This window comes from Rhinolophus sinicus, chromosome 15 (assembly GCF_057876585.1).
Source record: "Rhinolophus sinicus isolate RSI-liver-muscle chromosome 15, RSI-T2T, whole genome shotgun sequence".
NCBI lineage: Eukaryota > Metazoa > Chordata > Mammalia > Chiroptera > Rhinolophidae > Rhinolophus > Rhinolophus sinicus.
Window position 1 is genome coordinate 15,212,906 of NC_142515.1, and position 18,635 is coordinate 15,231,540.

An 18,635-nucleotide genomic window follows, 5' to 3' on the forward strand; every position below is an offset into this window, starting at 1 on the left:
GGGTGGAAGTAGCCCCAGTCCAAAGGAGCAAGGGTGGAAAGCAGCTTCCCTTCACCACTGCCACAGTCCCCTGACGGCCCCTACTTTAGACCTCAGACCCTTTGGCCTGCAGGTCCCCAAAGCCTGGGGTCCCTCCTAGCCTCGCTCTTTTCCCTTAATTCTTCCTGGCCTTAATTCTGCCTCTTCATCCTTTGTGTCTGTGATGGCTGCTCACCTCCCTTGAACCTGACTCTTGGAGGGAGTCAGGTTCATAGGGTTCGACTTCTTGCTGCAAATCTACGATCTGGCCCACACACTGGCATTGACAGCCATAAACACCGGGAAGCAGGGCTGGGCCTGTTGACAGTGATGTGATTTTAGTCAATCTCCATGGCTGAGGTTAGACTTTGATCATTCCTGTGGTTTATTTGCTGGAGGCAGACTGCCTGGATTTGCCTCCCAACTCTGCCACTGATAAGTTGTATGACCTTCCACCCGTTACTTTACCTCTTGAGCATCAGTTTCCTCACCTGTAAAATGGGAGCATTCATAATTCTTATCGCACAGGGTCTTTGCGAGCATTAACTGAGAGTATGTAAAGCACATAGCATAGTCCCCAGCACAGAAGGCATACTATAATCATAAGCTATGATTACCATTATTATTTTCAGGTGTATGAATTAAGGCACAAAAACATTGTTCCCTTCTTTGGCATTTGCACAGAACCACCCAACATCTGCATTGTCACCCAGTATTGCAAAAAAGGAAGTCTTAAAGTAAGTGAAATACAAATCTCACCTTAAGTTTGATTAGCAGCGGCTAATAAAGAACCTGATCAAGTTCTTTCGTCCCTTCCTCTAAGAACAGTTACTCTCTGGTCTAATTGCAAGATCTGAATTATCTTGTTGGGCCAGTGGGGATCAAATTATCAGTGGAGTTGCCAAGTGTCTGGTTTCCTTTGTCCTGGGTGGAAACTGTCTGAGCTTGGTTTCATCTCCAAGGCTGTCACAGCTACTCCTGAATTGCATTCCTGGGCCCATCCTACCCGTGGTATGTGACCATTAGCTTTTTGCTGGGAACAAGGAAGTGTTTGTAAAACTCAAGACTGCGTAGCTTTCTCAATATTGAGTCAGGTTGTGGTATTTCCTGGGAAATATTCATTTACTAGATTTAGAGTGCTCTGTGTCAGCTTTTATTAGTTCTGATCAAAACCATCCGATGTATTAGAACCAAGTCCATTCCATATATGAAGCTCACTGTGCTTCAGGTTGAATCACGGGTGATATTTTATATACTTGTTTTTCAGGATGTTTTGAGAAACTCAGATAATGAAATGGATTGGATATTCAAGCTCTCATTTGCATATGACATCGTCAATGTGGTATAGCATAACCTTATTTAAAGAACAAATACCATAGTGTTTTGGAGTTTTTCTGTGCCTTGGATTAAATTGAACTGTAATCTTTCCTGAAAATTCTGGTTCTCCTCAGCTCTCTTCTCTTCAAAGTGATCCCACTTCTAAAATCTACCATTTCAGATTGTCCATTCTTTTCTCTCTCCCTGATCTCAAGTAAATAACAAGAGAATAAGTATTTTGCACTAACGTTGGAAGAGATGCTAGGTTTACCCAATCAGGAAAGAACTGGGTACGTATTACATTTTAGGGTAGAACCTTTTACTCCAAAGAAAATCTAATTAAAGCAAGCTGGAGTTGGGGATTCCTAATACCCCTTCCTTCTCCCATGTCCAGAAAATTGGGATCAGTGCCACAAAGCTGTTACCCAAGGGACACAGATCTGCAAAAGTATATAAGGAGGCAGAATCTTTACTTTGGGCAAAGAGGGCTGTGGAGGCTGCAAAAAAGAGGCCAATAGTAATAATAATAATAGCTCAAATATATTTAGTGTTTTTTTTGGCTCAAATACTTTCTAGCACTCTGTATATATTAATTTGCTTAATTCTCACAATAAAATCTAAGGTAGGTCTGTTATTATCCCCATTTCACAGATGGGAGGTAAGTCAGGTGGGCCATGTCAGCATGGACCAGCATCTTGAGGCTGATCTCCTCAAACTGGGCTGAAATATAGCTGCTCTTTCTAAACTCACGTTATCTGTTTTTACCGTAAGAGAGGAAGACGCCAGTGAGCTAGGAGTGGGTGCTGGTGAGCAGGCCCCAGTCTGACACCTGGGCAACAGGGCAAGGGCTGGTCATCATCTGCCAATCAATAGTCCATCCATCGACCAATAGTCTCCTGTGAACAAGACTCAGCCTGGGTGTTGTGAGGGGGACATTGGTGAAATATAATGTCCTTCTGGAGCATAGGGACAGTGACTCATTGAGTGGCTTCTGACTTTTGGTCGCTTCTTTGGACCTCCGCTTCCCTGTAGGTTTAATATGAGAGATGAGTGTGACCTGATTGACAGCCAAACGCTTCTCTTTCTCAAGGATTTAATTGTTCTTTGTTTCTCAGGAGCTGAATCTTAATGGCCTTGTGAGATTTCGATGGCCTAGGCCCTCTTGGGTAGCCAGCGTATTGTAACCAAGCAAGTTAGACAACCAGAAGCCTCCTGTGATTGCGTCTCCATGTACAACACTGGGCCACCACTGTTATCATTTCAGTCAGCTTTACTGAGCATCTGTTAATAGTTTACCTTACTCTGGGCATGTCTGTAGGAAGACCAGGACTGTTTCCAAAGTTAAATGGCTTAAAATCTAGCTAGAGAATAAAGTTAAAAAACAGGAAATATACATATAAAATTATTTCAGTGGTGGTGGTACAGTTACAAAACAGGAGAATCGGATGTAGCATTCTCTCCTACTCTGAGTTCCTCTCTCCTTCCCTTCTGCCAGTTTTCCCTTCCCTCCCCAGCAAGCTCAGGGACATACTCTCAACTTCCAATGATCTGTCTCCTGCCCCATTCAAAACAGTTGACATCATTTATATTGGGTGTGAAGAGAAAGCTAGTAAATTCTCACCAAGGTGTGCATGCCCAGTACATTTAGTCTGTGTCGGTGTGGGCATTTGGCTTTCAAGAAGCATTAAGCCAAAGGTTTCTCTGGAGAAATTCTGGAGTGGGTGAGAGTGACAAGGAAAGACTCTCCCTGATGATCATCAGCTACTCCGGGTCACTGAGTCTGTCCCCTACTCCATGCCAGAAGGACAGCTTGGCACCTTGCTTCGGAAGGATCGCTGCCTCTCGAAATGGAGTGTGCACCTTACGGGCTTGTGTGAGGAAGTCACAGTAAGCTAGGTCAAGGCCCAGGTAGGCCCCTCCAGGCCAGTTACTCTGCCGGCATTCCTGGAAACGGGACTAAGAATGACAGAAATGTCACTGCAGCCTCTTAGCGCTTTGCCGTGGGTGCCTTTGACATGAACCCAGTCACTGAGTCAAGTTCTGTGGTCAGGCTGTGCTTCTGCCTGTCACATACCAATCATGAAAGCAATTCTTCTCCTGACGTCTATTTGACGAGAACTACCTCTGTACCAGGTATCAGAGAGATTAATATTAATATTTACTCCATTTCAAGAAGACATAAAATGAGGCTTAGTAGGTAAAGTAACCAGCCCAACTGGTAAGAGGCAGATTGGGGCTTGCAGCCCATCTGTCTCCACAGGTTGAGTCTTTTCTTCCACGCTACGCTTCCTCCTTGCCAAGTACCAGAGAGCACAGATGTGGGATCCAGAGATAGGGGCCCTGTGGGCCACCCCCAACTTTCCAATAGGGAAATGAATATAACTAACAGACAGGTAGGTGATAGAATTGCCAAAATGCATAAAATGTGGTTCATAAATCGTGCATCTCTCATATAGTTCTATCTGTTCTATGACAATATACGTAGAGTCATGCATTTCCATCAAGATAGAAAAACAACAACAAAGAGATACGTGCTGTCTCCTGGAGAGCACTATGTAGGATTCCGGGTGTCCCCAAGCAAGTCACTTCTGGAGCTCATTAATGGAATGAGCTCTGCCAATGTCCTTAGATGTCAGGGGGATTCGGCGGTGACCAGAATGTTAGATGGCTCATGCCTGGGGGGAGCCTGGCACTAAGAAGGGCAGGGACGGTCGTGTGTGTGTGTGTCAGGGGCCTGCAGCAGTCTCCCTGAGGTCAGACAGAACTCTGGATTGGACATAGGTGTCCCCAGATTTCAAGCCCAGACCTAGGCAGTTGGAGAAATTCCAGAGGGAGCCCCAGCCAGGTCCGCTCCAGTTGAGTGGGTTGCATTTCTAAAATGTGATTCAACTTTATAATCTCAAAAACAAACAAGCCACATTGATACAGAAACATGACCTCGGGAATTTTTTTTTTAGTGGGGGGTGCATGGGTGATGTATCCACGTCCTACGTGTTTCCTTATTGCTTTCTGTATTAGCCTGTACTTCTAATGCAGTATTGGCTCGGGGCTCTGCTAATGCGGATGGTGACTCAGCCTGTCATCACTGCTGGAGGAAGAGGTGAGTCCCCCAGCCAGTGCGCAGGAGGCCCGAGGACCCTGGCCCTGGGTGCACTAGTCCATTAAGAGCCCTCGCTTCTGTTCCTCCTTGTTGGAACATTGAGGGTCAGTGCTTCCTCATGGCCACACCCATGGGTGACTTCACCCCCTTCTCAGCTGGGCTTGAGAATCATTTGAACCTGGCTGTTCTCGTATGAGGGTGTTACCTTTGACCCACCCTCCCCCTCCTCTACAATCACCCAGGGCCCTGGAAACAATAAAATCGAGTGGTTTAGAAGTGGCTGGTCTTCCAAGGCAACCCAGCCTGGCTGTATATCTCAGCTCTGTCCCCACTCCTTGGGAACAGTTTAAAACCCCAAGTTTCCTCACTGGGAAAGAGAGAATGAGAATATTAACCTGCCTCAGGACAAGCTATATAAATGTACTCTCTTCCCAGAACCTCAGTGCGTAGTGCAAAATACATCTCCTATAAAGGTTTCTTGTTATTTATTTGTTCATCACGAATCCATATTACAGTGTGGATGTCCATGGAACCTTGTGGTAAAAATGAAATACTCAATCACTTCTCACTTGCTGCCCTTCATAGGCGTATCTCGTCAGCAAAGGGGCCGTTGGGCCATTGGTCACCAGGGTGGACTTGAGAATCACACTGCAGAATCCCCAGTGCAGCCCCACGGCTGGCCAGCTGTGTGACCTGAGCCAGTTTCAATTTCTCGGTTTTCCCCTTTTCTCGCCTGTAAAATGAGGTTGACAATAATACCACCTACCCCCTCAGGGTCACTAGGATTACATGAGCTAGTTTAAGTAAGGGACTTAGATGGATACTTGGCATAGGGTTAGCACTCTAAACTTAAAAAAAAAAAAAAAAAAAAAAAATCTGTTAACAGCTTTGAGAGACATTGTCGTTTTTATTTTTGCCCTGAAACCTCTTGGCTGAGGCAGGTATGAGGAGGCCCAAGCTACCCAGGCCAGTGCAGGTAGAGTGGCTCCAAGACAGCCCGTACCGGTGACATACTGAGGCTATCGGCTTTCTGTGAGTTTCCAAACTTCAGAAAGTATTCTGAAAATGAATGAGTCAGGGATTCAGATGAAAGATATAGGAGCCTTGATGTCAGCATTTTAAGTCCAAGACACTGGAAATGTTGAATGAATATTATTTAAGTGCTTTCTCATGAACTCATCAAAGAAGGTAAAGTAAAAAACAAAATAAAATAAAAATTAAAAAATAAAATAAACAAAATGACAAACAATGGGTCCGTCTAGCTCCCCAAACTATTACAGTTTGCTTCTGGAATGCAGTTGGCCCTTTCCCTTTAATCTTCATTTCACCACTTCTAGGTCTGCCCTTGGAAATATCGGAGAAATACAAACGTCTATTTCTCTAATCACGTTTCAAACACAACAGTCCTCGTTTTCCAAATCGATCTCTTCTGCTACCTGTCCTCCCAATATAATTGTTTTCCTCCTCCACTAGAGCACTTTCTTCGAGCCCTTCCCTGCCCGTGGAAGGACCCACCCCCTCTGCCCTCATCTCCTTGTTGAATGAGAATTATCCCTGCCTTTCTTCTTTAAAATTAAATGTATTGGGGTCACATTGTTAATAACATAAGTTTCAGGTGTACAGTTTTTATAATACATCATCTGTATGTTGCATATTCACCACCCAAGGTCTAGTCTCCTTCCGTCACCATATATTTGACCCTCTTTACCCTCTTTATCCTCTCCCCACTTCCCTTCCCCTCTGATAGCCACCATACTGTTATATTTGTTTTGTTGGTTTGTTTGTTGCTTTCTGTTTTATGTCCCACATGTGAAGTCATATGGCTCTTGTCCTTTTCCATCTGACTTATTTCACTTAGCATGATGTGCTCAAGATCCATCCATGTTGTCACAAATGGCAGTATTTCATCATATTTTATGGATGAGTAGTATTCCATTGTATATATGTACCACATTTTCTTTAGTCATCCATTGAAGGACACTTGGGTTGTTTCCATGTCTTAGCTATTGTATCACTGCCTTTGTGACTCCCCTTAGCAAGCTTTTCTGATTAAGCACATATTTTTGATCATATTTGCACAACATTTGCATTATAATTTACAGTGGATATTTACTTTGTGTCATGAACCATGCTTGGTGTCTCACATGCATTATTACATTTAATTTCCACAGCTACCCTATGAGGTAGGGATCATTGTTTTCTCCATTTTGATGAGAAGAATGAGGCCTACAGGGGTAAGGCAACCTGCCCTCTACGAAGTGGTAGAGCTGGGATTTGAACTCAGGAGTCTGACCACTAGGCTCTGTTTATCTGAAGCTGGCCTTGCCTTCATCACTCCACACAGAGAGGCCAGATGTTGTTTTCTCCTTTTTGGGTGTCATGCCCAGGTTGACCCTTTGGGTGAGACGCTGCGTCAGTGGCTCTTGAACGTAAAGATGGGCATGGGCCCTACGCAGGGTCTGTGCATCTGTGTTTCTGTCCATCTTCCGGGGGTTTCCTTCGGCACCTGCTCTAATTCATTTGCTCATTTCACTCTCCCAGGGCATGCTGTTCCTCCACAGGAGCCCATGGGGTCCCATGGCAATCTGAAGCCTTCCAACTGCCTGGTGGATGGATGGTCGGATGCAGGTGAAGCTGTCAGGATTTGGGCCATGGGAACTCAAGTATGGTCGGATGTACAAAACCTGTAATGAGAAGAAGATGGACCAGTCAGGTAACCACTGGCAGGTCTTGTACCACTAGCTATCGGCAGTGGTCAGGGCTTCCTTACCCCATCTCTGTTTCCTGATGCTCACGTGCACAGGTGCCTGCACGTGGGGTTCCCTCTGTAGCTGACGGCATGTGGCTGTTCGGTTCACCCAAGGAGACGAGAAAAAATAGCCCCACGGGTGTCATGAGTCCATAGTGTGATGTCTGAGTTAGGAGACCAGTTCTCATCCCAGCTCAGCTGGGTGACCTGAAGCTAGTCACTGTCCTTCTCTGTGGTCCTCTGTGTCCCATCACCTCTTCTTCTCAGTGTAGAATGACGATCTGCCAGACACTTTAAAGATGAGGAGTTCGGCAATCGTCTGTCCTCTCTGTGCTCCAGTGTCACTTGAGAAGCTTTTAAAAATATGTAGGTGGCTGGGTCCCACCCCCTATCAACTGAATCAGAATATCTGAAGATGGGGTCTGGGCGTTGTATTGTTTTTGAAACGTGCCCAAGTGATTCTGATGCTCATCTTAAGACCAGACCCACCACCGGGAGGGTAACCCTCCTTTTCACATGAGCAAATTGAGTCTTGGGGACTCTTCCTATGTGTCCAAAGCTAGCTGAGCGCTCATGAGTCTCACTCACACACAGCCGTGCCCTGTGGAGCCCAGTGCCCTCAACCCTGACCGCCTGTCTCTGGAACAGCAGTTTTGCTGAGTGCATGTGGGGAGGCTTCTGTAACATGGGGTGAGATGGTGTCGGACAAAAGCACAAAGGGAGCAATTTTGAAAACTTCTTAGTAGCCACTCCCATGGACCCATCTCCCAATATATTTTCTTTCTGTGATTATATCCTACAGTAACATACACCTATCCACCTCCCTGCAAAAAGAAATGGAGGTATATAAAATATCCGTAATGGACAGAATGCAGACTGGTGGTTCTAAGGGGTTGGGAGCAGAGGGGAACAGGGAGAAACCGCTTAATGGGCACAGAATTTTATTTTGGGGTGATGGAAGTGTTTTAGGTAGAGGTGGTGGTTGCACAACATTGCGAATGTACTAAATGCCACTGAAATGTTCACTTAAAAATGATTGATTTTATGTTATGCAGTCAGTACAGAAAGGGAAAAGGAAAATGAAAACCTCCTGTAATTGCACAGCTCTGAGTTAACCACCGTTAACACGTCAGTGCGTGTCCTTCCTGATTATTTCTCTCTATTCTTGTCCACAGACCCCTAATGCCCTGTAAGTCAGGCACCATCAGGGCTGACTTCTCAGGAGCTGGATGCTTTCATTTCCCCCGCGCTACCCTGAGGCACAGGGACAACTTCCCGGATCGCTCTGGCAGCTCTCTCTCTCCATGTCTCGTTGCTTTGCAGAGCTCGATTGGACGGCTCCAGAGCTGTTGCAGCTCCCAGAGGCACCCCGGTCAGGCACCCCAAAGAGAGACATTTACAGCTTTGCTGTTTTGATGAGGGAGCTGATCCACCATCAAGACCAGGGACCTTTTGGCGATCGCTGTGAGACACCAGATGGTAAGGCTGGGAGCGTCTCCTTGGCAGGCTTTGGTCATCAAGTTTAGCTTGTAAATGATTATTTTATTGATTGTTTTAGAAAATGTTTATTCATTTGCAATTTAGTTCATTCTTATTTTTTTTCTTTTTAAAATTTATATTAAAAAAAATTAGAAAACAATTGCAGTTTGGTTAAAAAAAAAATCAAGGAACTCAGAATTACGTAATTTATTCTAGAACAGCAGCCGGATCCCATTGGACGACCAGTCAGATAGCGTTGCTTCTCTACACCACATCCTGCCCTGGCTACCCATTTGGAGCATGAGAACTAAGTCCTTGCAGCAGGCACAAGACCACAAAGGCCTCTAAATTAGCCTCGGTGACCTTCTGTGTTACCGTCTTAGGGCCGGCGTCATAAATTACCACAAACCTGCTGGCTTGAAACAACAGAAATTTATTCTCTCACAGTGCCAGAGGCGAGAAGTCCCAAGTCAAGGTTCAGGACGGCTGTGCCCCCTAACGAAGCTCAAGGGGAGAGGCATTCTTTGCCTTTCCCAGATTTCGGTGGCTGTCTCAGCCTTCATGGGCTTGTGGCCACACGGCCTCCTCCACTGAATATCTCTTCGGTTTGTATCACATAGGACACTTGTCATTGGACTAGGGCCCACCTGGATAATCCAAGGTGGTCTCCTGGACCCCAGCTACTTAATTCTATTTTACAAAGACCTTTTTTGTTGTTGTTGTTGTTGTTGTTTTTGTTTTTCCAAATAAGGTCTTGGCCACAGATTCTGGAGACCAGCACATGGAGGTCTCTCTTTTGGGACCACCATTCCTAATTCGGCTACAGCACACTACGCCTTTTAAATTCCATCTCCCATGGCTCACGTCGTTCAGTCCCACTGGCCACCTTCACGGGCCTCCAACACACCAGACACATTCCCACCCCAGAGCTTTTGCACATGATATTTTCTCTGCCTGAGGATCTTTCACCTCATATTTGCCTATAGAGGTTTGCTTCCTTATTTCTTAAGGACTACACAATTTTTCATTGTAAGGACATGCCATATATTACTGATGGTTGTTTGCCATTTTTTGCTATTGCAAATCACTGCTATCAGCAGCCTTGTATCTTTGTGGACATGTGTGACTGTTTCTTCAGGATAGATTTCTGTCCATGAAAATGAACAGATAAGTGTATGTTAAATATGTTTAAATTTTTTGATAAATGCTGCCCAATTGTCCACATACAAAGGATATAATCAGGCTTTTTTGTTTTGGTTCTTTGCTAGGTTGTCTCTTAACGCATTCCACTAGAGAATTGTAGTAGGAAATAGAGGAAAATTTGATCAAGATTAGAAAAATGGAACCCCTTGGAAGTGTTATTTTCCACCTTAGCTGCACATTGGAATTACATGGGGAACTTTAAAAACTACTGATACCTGCATCTCAGCCTCGGAGATGCTGATGCCTGCCCGGCATCACGGTTTTGAGAGCTCCTGGGGGTGCTAATATGCAGCCCAGGTTGAGAACCATTGTCTTGGAGAGAGGATAGGGGTGTGTGTGTGTGTATGTGTGTTGTGTGTGTGTGTGTGTGTGTGTGTGTGTGTGTGTGAGAGAGAGAGAGAGAGAGAGAGAGAGAGAGAGAGAGAGAGAGATTGTATGTAAACCCAGCCCACCTTTCTCTCTTGTTTTTTTTCTTTTTTTCTTTTTTCTTTTCCCTTGCCTACCATTTCTAGTCTGTCCCCAATGGTCCATCTCAGGTCTCATCTTTAGATCACCATGCATTCCCTGGAGACTTTTCCAAGTCAGGGGCCTGTCCGAGTGTATGTAGTTGCTTTGAAAGCAGATTCCAGTGTCTAATTTGTGGCTAAAGGGAGCAGAGATGAGACTAATCCAAAAAGGTTAATCTAAAATCCAGGTGCATCTGACTTTGGAACCAAGCAGCTATTCAGAGCTTCCCAAACTGAGCCCAGGCAGGAGCCCGCCTAACTTGCTCAGCCGCCATCAGATTGTGCCCGCGGGGGTTGGCGTGAGAAGACTGAGGACAATCGGTCTGTTTCCCCCTCATTGTGGTCCTCTGCTCACAAGGTTAAATGACAGCTGGCCACATGGGACTATGTATACATGGGACTGTAACCAGGAAAAGTGCATTGCATACCTAATTTCTTCCATTAACGTCTCATACTTTTCTACAAATAATCCTGGTGCAGGGAACTGAATATCAATTCTCTGTGCACACTAGACCAGTGGGTCTCAGATGTTAGTGTTCCTCAGAATCACCTGGTTTGTTAAAACAGAATTGGTCCCCCCTCAGGGTTTCTGACTCAGTAGGTTTTTTGGGGTTGGGTATTTGCATTTCTATCAAGTTCCCAGGTGATGGCGAAGACCACAGTTTGAGAAGCACTGGTCTAGTGTGGTCCCTGGAACGGCAGCATCTGCATCACCTGGGAACTTGTTAGAAATACAAATATTTAGGCCCTGATCCAGAACTTCTGAATCAGAAACTGTGGAGGTGGGTCCAGAATCTATGTTTTAGTAAATCCTCCTCTGCCAGGTGATTCTACATAAGGAAATATGTGTGTGTATACTAACCGGTGTGCATACATACATCTAGATCTACCCGTCTGTATTTATATGAAGCTAAACATGAGTTCATACTGACATCTCCAATGTCATTACCACTTGGTTTATTTATTTAGTCTCCCCCCTATTTCTTCCCAACAGTGAGATCCCGGCTGCCTCCATCCATTTACTTATTTGTTCAATCCCAGTGTAGGTGTGTAGTACTTCCAGAGTTGTTGATCTGTACCTCTGGAAGAAACAATCTTACCAGCTGGAACATAGTAATGATGAATAATTCCTTTTGTATTTAGTCTTATTGTCTCTGCTCATTTCAGAAGTTAAGCCCGCAGCTCCCCCACCGCTTTTAGTGAGGTTGTGTCATGCGTTTGCAATATAGTTAGATTCTTTTGTCTTAAGTCTGATCCTGTCTTGAGGTCATCCAACCTCCCAACTGATATTTTTAAAAGTTAGCATTCTTTAAGGTTCATTCTTTCTGCCGTAAAGTTCTATGGGTTTTGGCAAATAGATAATGTCATGTATCCACCATTATGATATCACACAGAATAGTTTTATCACCCTGAACAAATTCTGGTCCTTCACCTATTTAACCTTCTTTCGTCTCCCAAACTCCTGGCAGCCTCTGGTCTGTTCTCTGTCTTTATAATCTTGCCTTTTCCTGAATGTCATATAAACAGAAGCATATAGTTTATAGCCTTTTCAGATTTGCTTCTCATACTTAGTAAGATATATTTAAGATTCATCCATGTTGCTGCATCTACAGTATTCTTATACTAAAATGTGTACATTGTTCTCAAAATATTATTTCCTTTACAAAGCCTAGTTAAGCAGAATATTTAATACACTTTGGTAGAGGCTCATGAGGAAGTGAAAGAAAGTAGGTTTACAAAGTTGTTGGATACATAAGCAGAACATGGTGGTAACATTTATTATTTGTTGAAATATCTTTTATGTCACATATTGTATGGAATGCAAAATTGTACAAAGCACACTTTGGGAATTTCTAATACCAAATGCTTATACCATTCTGAAATCATATAGATATATGCTTCACTTTAAGATAAGTTCTATTAGGAAAAAAGCTTAACCTAAAAACCAATTAATCAGGGGGTACTTGTATGACTTACATTAAGATTCTTCATTTTTCCAGGAAGATTCAGAATATTTCTTGTAAAATACTCATATTTCTCTGAAATTCTAATTTGTTCAATTTACTTGGAAGCCCAGTTTACAAATTTAAGCACCTATCTGTTTAAAGTGAGGTATGCTAAATAACACAAAGTTCAGAGCTTTGTCTATCTAAACCCAAAGTGAATTTCAGAAATCATCAGCGGAATCAGAGACCCCACAGCATTGGTTCCACTTCGACCTTCCCTGTCAGAGGAGCAGGGCAATGAAAAGCTCGTGGTCTTGGTGAGCGCATGTTGGGATGAGTCTCCAGAGAAAAGACCCACGTTCCCTTCCATCAAGAACATTTTACGGGAAGCCAGCCCCAGAGGGTGAGTTAGGTGTGCCAACAGACATTTTCCGCTAATCATTTAGCCATTAGAATTTTGAAACTACATGGGTGTGGTTGGTTCTACGTGGCTTCCTTGCTTCATTCATTCATTCATTAATTCATTCATTCATTCATTCTCTCCTCCGTACAATCGTCCCTCCCTCCCTCCCTCCCTCCCTCCCTCCCTTCCTTCCTTCCTGCCTTCCTTCATCACGTGCACACTCGATGCCTATCACATGCAAAGCACTGTGCTACATGCTGGTGAAAGTGGGGTGATAAATTCTCCCTTTATTTCATAAAAGTTACAAAAACAGATCAGACATTCATACTTTCATTGCCCTCCTTTGTCCCTTCCAGAAATCACTAATCAGTCAAGGTCCTCTGTCCCAGGGAGCTGTGACATGGCCTTAGTATCAATTGGGGTTGAACTATGAGGTTAAAAAAAAAATTATTCACCAACCTTAAAGTAGGTGATTGACTTAAATTAGTCCTACCTCTCAAATAATTTTCTCAATAGTACCTCGCTTCAAATGAGGATAATTATATCATCATCTGTCACATTGGACATAGGAGGGCACAGCCATGTTGGAAGTAGCTTGAGTTGGTAGAAGGAGCCCTGTGCCGGGGGGTCCGGCGTCCACTCCTCACTGAGCCAGTTCACTGTGCATTTTTCCCACAACCGCCCTGGATTCTACATTCTCCATATCAGAATAGTTTGAAATGGTATGTCTCAGGTCAGGTCGGTCAGGACGTTTTACTCAGAAAGTATGATCTCCAATGTGAAGGCAAGGTCACTTCCCAGGTGAGCCTCAGTTTCCTCGTCTGAAAAATGAGGAATGGAAATGATTTCTCCAAAGACGGTTTTAAAACGAGAGCCTACAGGTTCTTGAAGTACCCCTGATATCTTTCATCTGAAAAGAAACCATTTGGTGTCGTCATCTGAAAAGAATGACCTGTCCTACAATGTACATTTTTGATTGGCTGTGATGATGGCATGTTGGCAAGTGGGGGAGGGCAGGGAAGGCCACCATTTTGCAGTACCCGCTGGGTTCCAGACATGGCTCTAGGTCCTTGGTACTCATTATCTCCCTGAATCCTTAGAACCACCCACCCTGCAAGGTGTGCATTATTATCCTCATTTTCCAAATGAAGAAACTGAGGTTCAGAGGAGTAAAGGGAGCAGCTCAAGGTCACAGAGCTGGTAAAGGCCAGGCTCTGTCTTGCCACGTGGCCTCATTGTCATTTCACTGTGGTCCGTTGGCAAGCCTGAAGTAGGAAACCTTAAGGGCAAGACATGTTTTCTTGGAATGTATAGCTGGAAATTGTGTTCTACTGTGGCCCTGAAGTTCTTGGAAAAAGATGTTAATGTGTGGGTTCTTTGAAAGCCACGTGAACATATAGACAGTATGGTGAGCAAGCTGGAAATATACACCAATCACCTGGAGGAGGTGGTGGAAGAGAGGACCAACCAGCTGATGGCAGAGAAGAGGAAGGTGGATAAGTTTCTGTCCACAATATTGCCCAGGTATTCCAGAGCTCTGGGGACCTTGACAAAGGACCCAGGAAGCAACAGCATCGCCCTCGAAGAGGCCCCATATGGACAGAGTATTTCCTTTGTTCTTTTCTGAAGAGGACATCAGATTCTCCTAAAATGGATCAAGCATTTTGCGTGTACTTTGGTACACACTGTAAAGGGAGATAGAGGCAAAGGCCCTTGAATCCATAGGAATAGAAAGTGTAGATCTTACACGTGGAAGATGGTGGATGCAGCAACAAAGAGTGACCACCAGATGGCGCTCCAGTTCCATGAGTCCGGTTAATTGCTCACTTCCCAGTAATAGTTCAGATTGTACATCCAAAACATTTGCATAATACAATATGTACCCATGACTTTAGATTCAAAAGTTGCTTCCTTTTGGGCTCTGTTTTCACCTGTGCACTCTCTAAACACGTGGCAGAAGCATCTGCTGTTAAAATTTTTGCACCCTTCCTATATATCTTGAGAAAAGAAAAGGGGTTGGGGATTTGAATGTGTTAATATGAGATTGGTTGATTGAAACAAAAATATTGATTTATGGATCAGTGCATGCCTATATTTGCTTCCACATCTGTAGACCGAGTCTTTATAATCAAACCCTAATAACCAATAGGGGAAACTGAATGCCTCTGGGAGAAAAACTTTTTGTCAAGACATTGGTGATTTGCTACTCTCCCCGCCCCCAATTTATAACCACCAGTTAAACTCTCTCTTTAGAGAAAATGCAGGTGGAGAAATGGGTGTCAAAAAAATCCCTCCAGATAATGGATTTTGTTAACCGATAACCCACCGAAGCAAAAGGATCTACCAGGGTCAACTTGTAGGGGGTTCTGTAGGAGACAAGCTGAATATGACACTGTTAAAAAACGATCCTTTTCTCTGGTTTCAGCTTCATTGGAGAACAGCTCATAGCTGGTGGGTCCGTGGAATCAGAACATTTTGAGTCCGTGACCATCTTTTTCCCTGACCTTGTTGGATTCACAAAACTCTGTTCTCTCAGCTCCCCCTTGCAAGTTGTAAAGCTCCTCAATGACCTGTACAGTGTATTCGCTCACATCATTAGAACTTGTGACGTGTATAAGGTGAGGCACCTGGCTGCTGGGTTGTGAGGGACCATGCCCTCCTTGTCCGCAGTCTCCTGTGCGTGAGTGAGGATAAACCTGCCCTAGACGTCATCCAGGAGGGGGGCAGTTTATCTCAATTCGTGGCAGAAACTTAATATTTTATTCCCGTTTGTTTTCTTAGAAAAGGGCTTATTTTATCACAGATGTATGTACTTATCAAGAAGTATCAGTTGTTCCCTCTGTTTCCGTCCACAATTTTATCTTATAGTAAACACACTTTTTAAATTTACAGTAAATACGTTTCTAAAAGAGGCATTGGCCTTCTACTGGCGAATTCCTCCAGTTCCCTCCTGAATGTTTCCTTCAGATTCAGAGAGTCTCATATTTACTCTTCCGTAAAGGTTGGATCTTATGTGAGTCTCACTTCTGTTACCGTGATCCTTAGCAATTCAGGAGAAGATAACTGCCCACGTTTAGACTGTCAGACTCGTGGCTAAAGGAAAGACAGCTGCTTGCCCAGTGCCACTCTGGGGGCGTATGAACAGGGTCACCTGGAGTAAAAGTGACTGGGGGGAGGCTAAGAGAAACTGATAAATTGGCTTCATTCAGGTGGTGGTGACGATGGCCACCTTATGTGCTTTCTGACTGTCCAGGTAGAGCTGGATCATGAGTCCAGGGTGCCCATGTTCACACCTGCCTGGTGGGCAGCCACAGTGCACCAGCTCGGACCATGATTCCAGGGCTTTGCCCTGGAAATTTGGGGGACAGCATGGCATGACCCTCAGTCACATGTCCTCAATGGTTATCCCCCAACATTCCCCAAAGATGTTGCCTCTGTTAAAGGAGGAAGGAAATGATGGTATGGATAATTTCAAAGACCAGATCACATATATCCAACAAAAGTCGGACCTGCTTGGCTCAGGAGAACCGCCTTTGGGACTTCCGCTTAGTGTTATATTCTCAGTTGTGTTTTGCGTAAGCGAATGCTAAAAGCAGTTTGTATTTCTAAAGGATATGCGTGTAATGGGAAGAGGTGGCCTCAGAGCAGTTACTCTTGTGGACTAGTTGACTGTGTAATTGCAGGGTCAGCAGGAGACAGAGGTGTTCTTACTGCAGGGCTAATGCCTGAAATTCCTCCTTTTCCACAGCACCTTTGGATTCTGCTAAAAGGCAAATGTATGTAGAAAGAGCTGTCACTTTAAGCTTATACTTGTCATTTATTCTCTGCTGTGAATGAGGGATCTGAAAGCTGATTGTATTAGGCTCGGGAGAAAAGAAGACAGATCAGGCCAATACATACATTTACACATGTGTATAAATGTATATATTTTGTATAATGTATCCATATACATATATAGAAGAGCCCTTGTGTGGAGTGAAGACATTTCAGGTTGGGGAAGATGGACTCCACTTGATGGCTCCATATGGTCCTTCAGGATTTGCCCCGTCAGTACACGCTGCCTGGCAGGGTTTGCACTTGAGTTGGCAAAACAGCATCACGACCATTATCAGGTTTCAGAGGAGGAAGCAGTGACTATGGTGAGGAGGGCTCAGGGGAGGAAGGCTTTGTGGAAGAACCAAGACAAGAGCAAACTTAAAGAAATGCTGAAACTTGGATGGTGTGAGGTCGGAGAATGTGACACTTCAAAGTATAGGGGCCTCGACGCTGGGGTCAGTAATGAGGGGCCTTGGTCTGTGACCCACCTCCACCGCCGTGGAGCACACTAGACCACTTTTTTGCTTTATTTTCAGGTTGAAACCATTGGAGATGCATAGATGGAGGCTAGTGGCCTTCCCATTCACAACCGAACCCAGCATGTGGGCGAGATTGCCACCATGTCCTTACCTTTCCTCAGTGCTGCCATCCACTTCCAGATTGGGCACATGCCTGAGGAGAAGCTCAAGCTTCGGATTGGCCTGCACACAGGTAGACAGCACTGATGGCACGTAGCCTTATGGTCCAGGTAGTTTTAAATTCAAGTCCTAGGTCCTAGGCTTTTAGGAACCCTGAAACTGAATGCTAACATCTTAAGGAAATAAAAGGGTGAACTGGTATTTCTAGTTAGCCAGCTGGCTTGGCAACACCAAGGACACACAAAGACTCCAAGGTAGGAAGAGACCAAAACCAGGACAGTTATATTGGGCTGCTTTTCCTCTACGCCTCTGCATCAAATGCTCTTTGATCTGTTCTGTTCTTGTCAAACTCCTGGACATGTGACTTGTGCAGAAATGACCTGCACTTGGTTTAATGCTCTTTGTCACTGTCTTGAAATTCTTAATAATTTGCAGATGAGGGGTCTCTTATTTTCATTTTAGACTGGGTCCTGCCAATTATGTAGCCAGACCTGCTCCTAGCTACCGTCGACGGCTTAACTAAAATAAATTCTAACCCCCCTCAGAATGAATCACTCTCCTCTGTGTGCCCTGTTGCTTTGTTTACGTCTTCAGTACGCGAATAACATTGTCATTAATGTGTCTTAGCTCAGTTGTTGTAACAAAATACCATAGACTGGAAGGCTGAAACCGCAGACATTGACTTTCTCACATTTCTGGGGGCTGGGAAGTCTAAGATCAGGATTCCAGCGTGGTCTGGTTCTGGTGAGGCCCACTTCCCAGCTTGCAGACGGCCGCCTTCTGGCTGCGTGTTCACATGGCGGAGAAAGAGAGAGCGATCTGGTGTCTCTTCCTCTTCTTTTATGGGCACTAATCACAGCATAAAGGCCCCACTCATGACCTCATCTAACCCTAATTGCCCCCCAAAAGCCCCACCTTCTAATACCATCATATTGAGGAGTAGGGCTTCAAGATGTGAATTTGGAGGGGACACACAAACATCTATAACAACTAATTATGATGCTTCCCCCAGAAGTCTGTGGGTTCTGTAGTTTGCCTCTTTGTCAACCCAAAGATCTACTGCCAAGCTTTGTCCCAGAGGGCACTTGACAAATATTTATTGAGTTGCATTTGTTGACTTGATGTGCATTGTGGGAAAGGCAGACTGGTCATGCGCATTGGTTGTTCCCTTTGTAGGTCTTGTGGTGGCTGGCATGGGGGGAATCACCATGCCCAGGTACTGTCTGTTTGGAGACAGTGTGAACATGGCACCCAGAATGGAAAGCAGCAGTTTGCGTGAGTATCACTTACAGCACTTTGCAAACACAATATGGCTGTCCTGCCAGTCCCCTAACTTTAACCAGAGGGTATTTTTAGAAGACCCATTTGCATTTTGTCTACTGGTTTCCATTCGAAGGATAAGATCATTAGCCACTTCAGACAAACTGGTCACGAGTTTTGTAGACGTGGTTTTGCACTGT

General features: G+C 44.5%; 1 protein-coding gene across 1 annotated transcript in view; it reads left to right on the forward strand.

The window, feature by feature from the left end:
* The window catches only part of LOC109444060 (guanylate cyclase 2G-like), a 43,421-nt gene that overhangs the window by 17,408 nt on the left and 7,378 nt on the right, over positions 1–18,635 (forward strand). The window contains 4 exon segments of the mRNA XM_088791859.1: positions 651–7,148; positions 8,508–8,663; positions 12,534–17,248; positions 18,352–18,450. Coding sequence (XP_088647985.1) covers positions 651–782 — 132 coding nt within the window. The 3' untranslated portion in view covers positions 783–7,148; positions 8,508–8,663; positions 12,534–17,248; positions 18,352–18,450.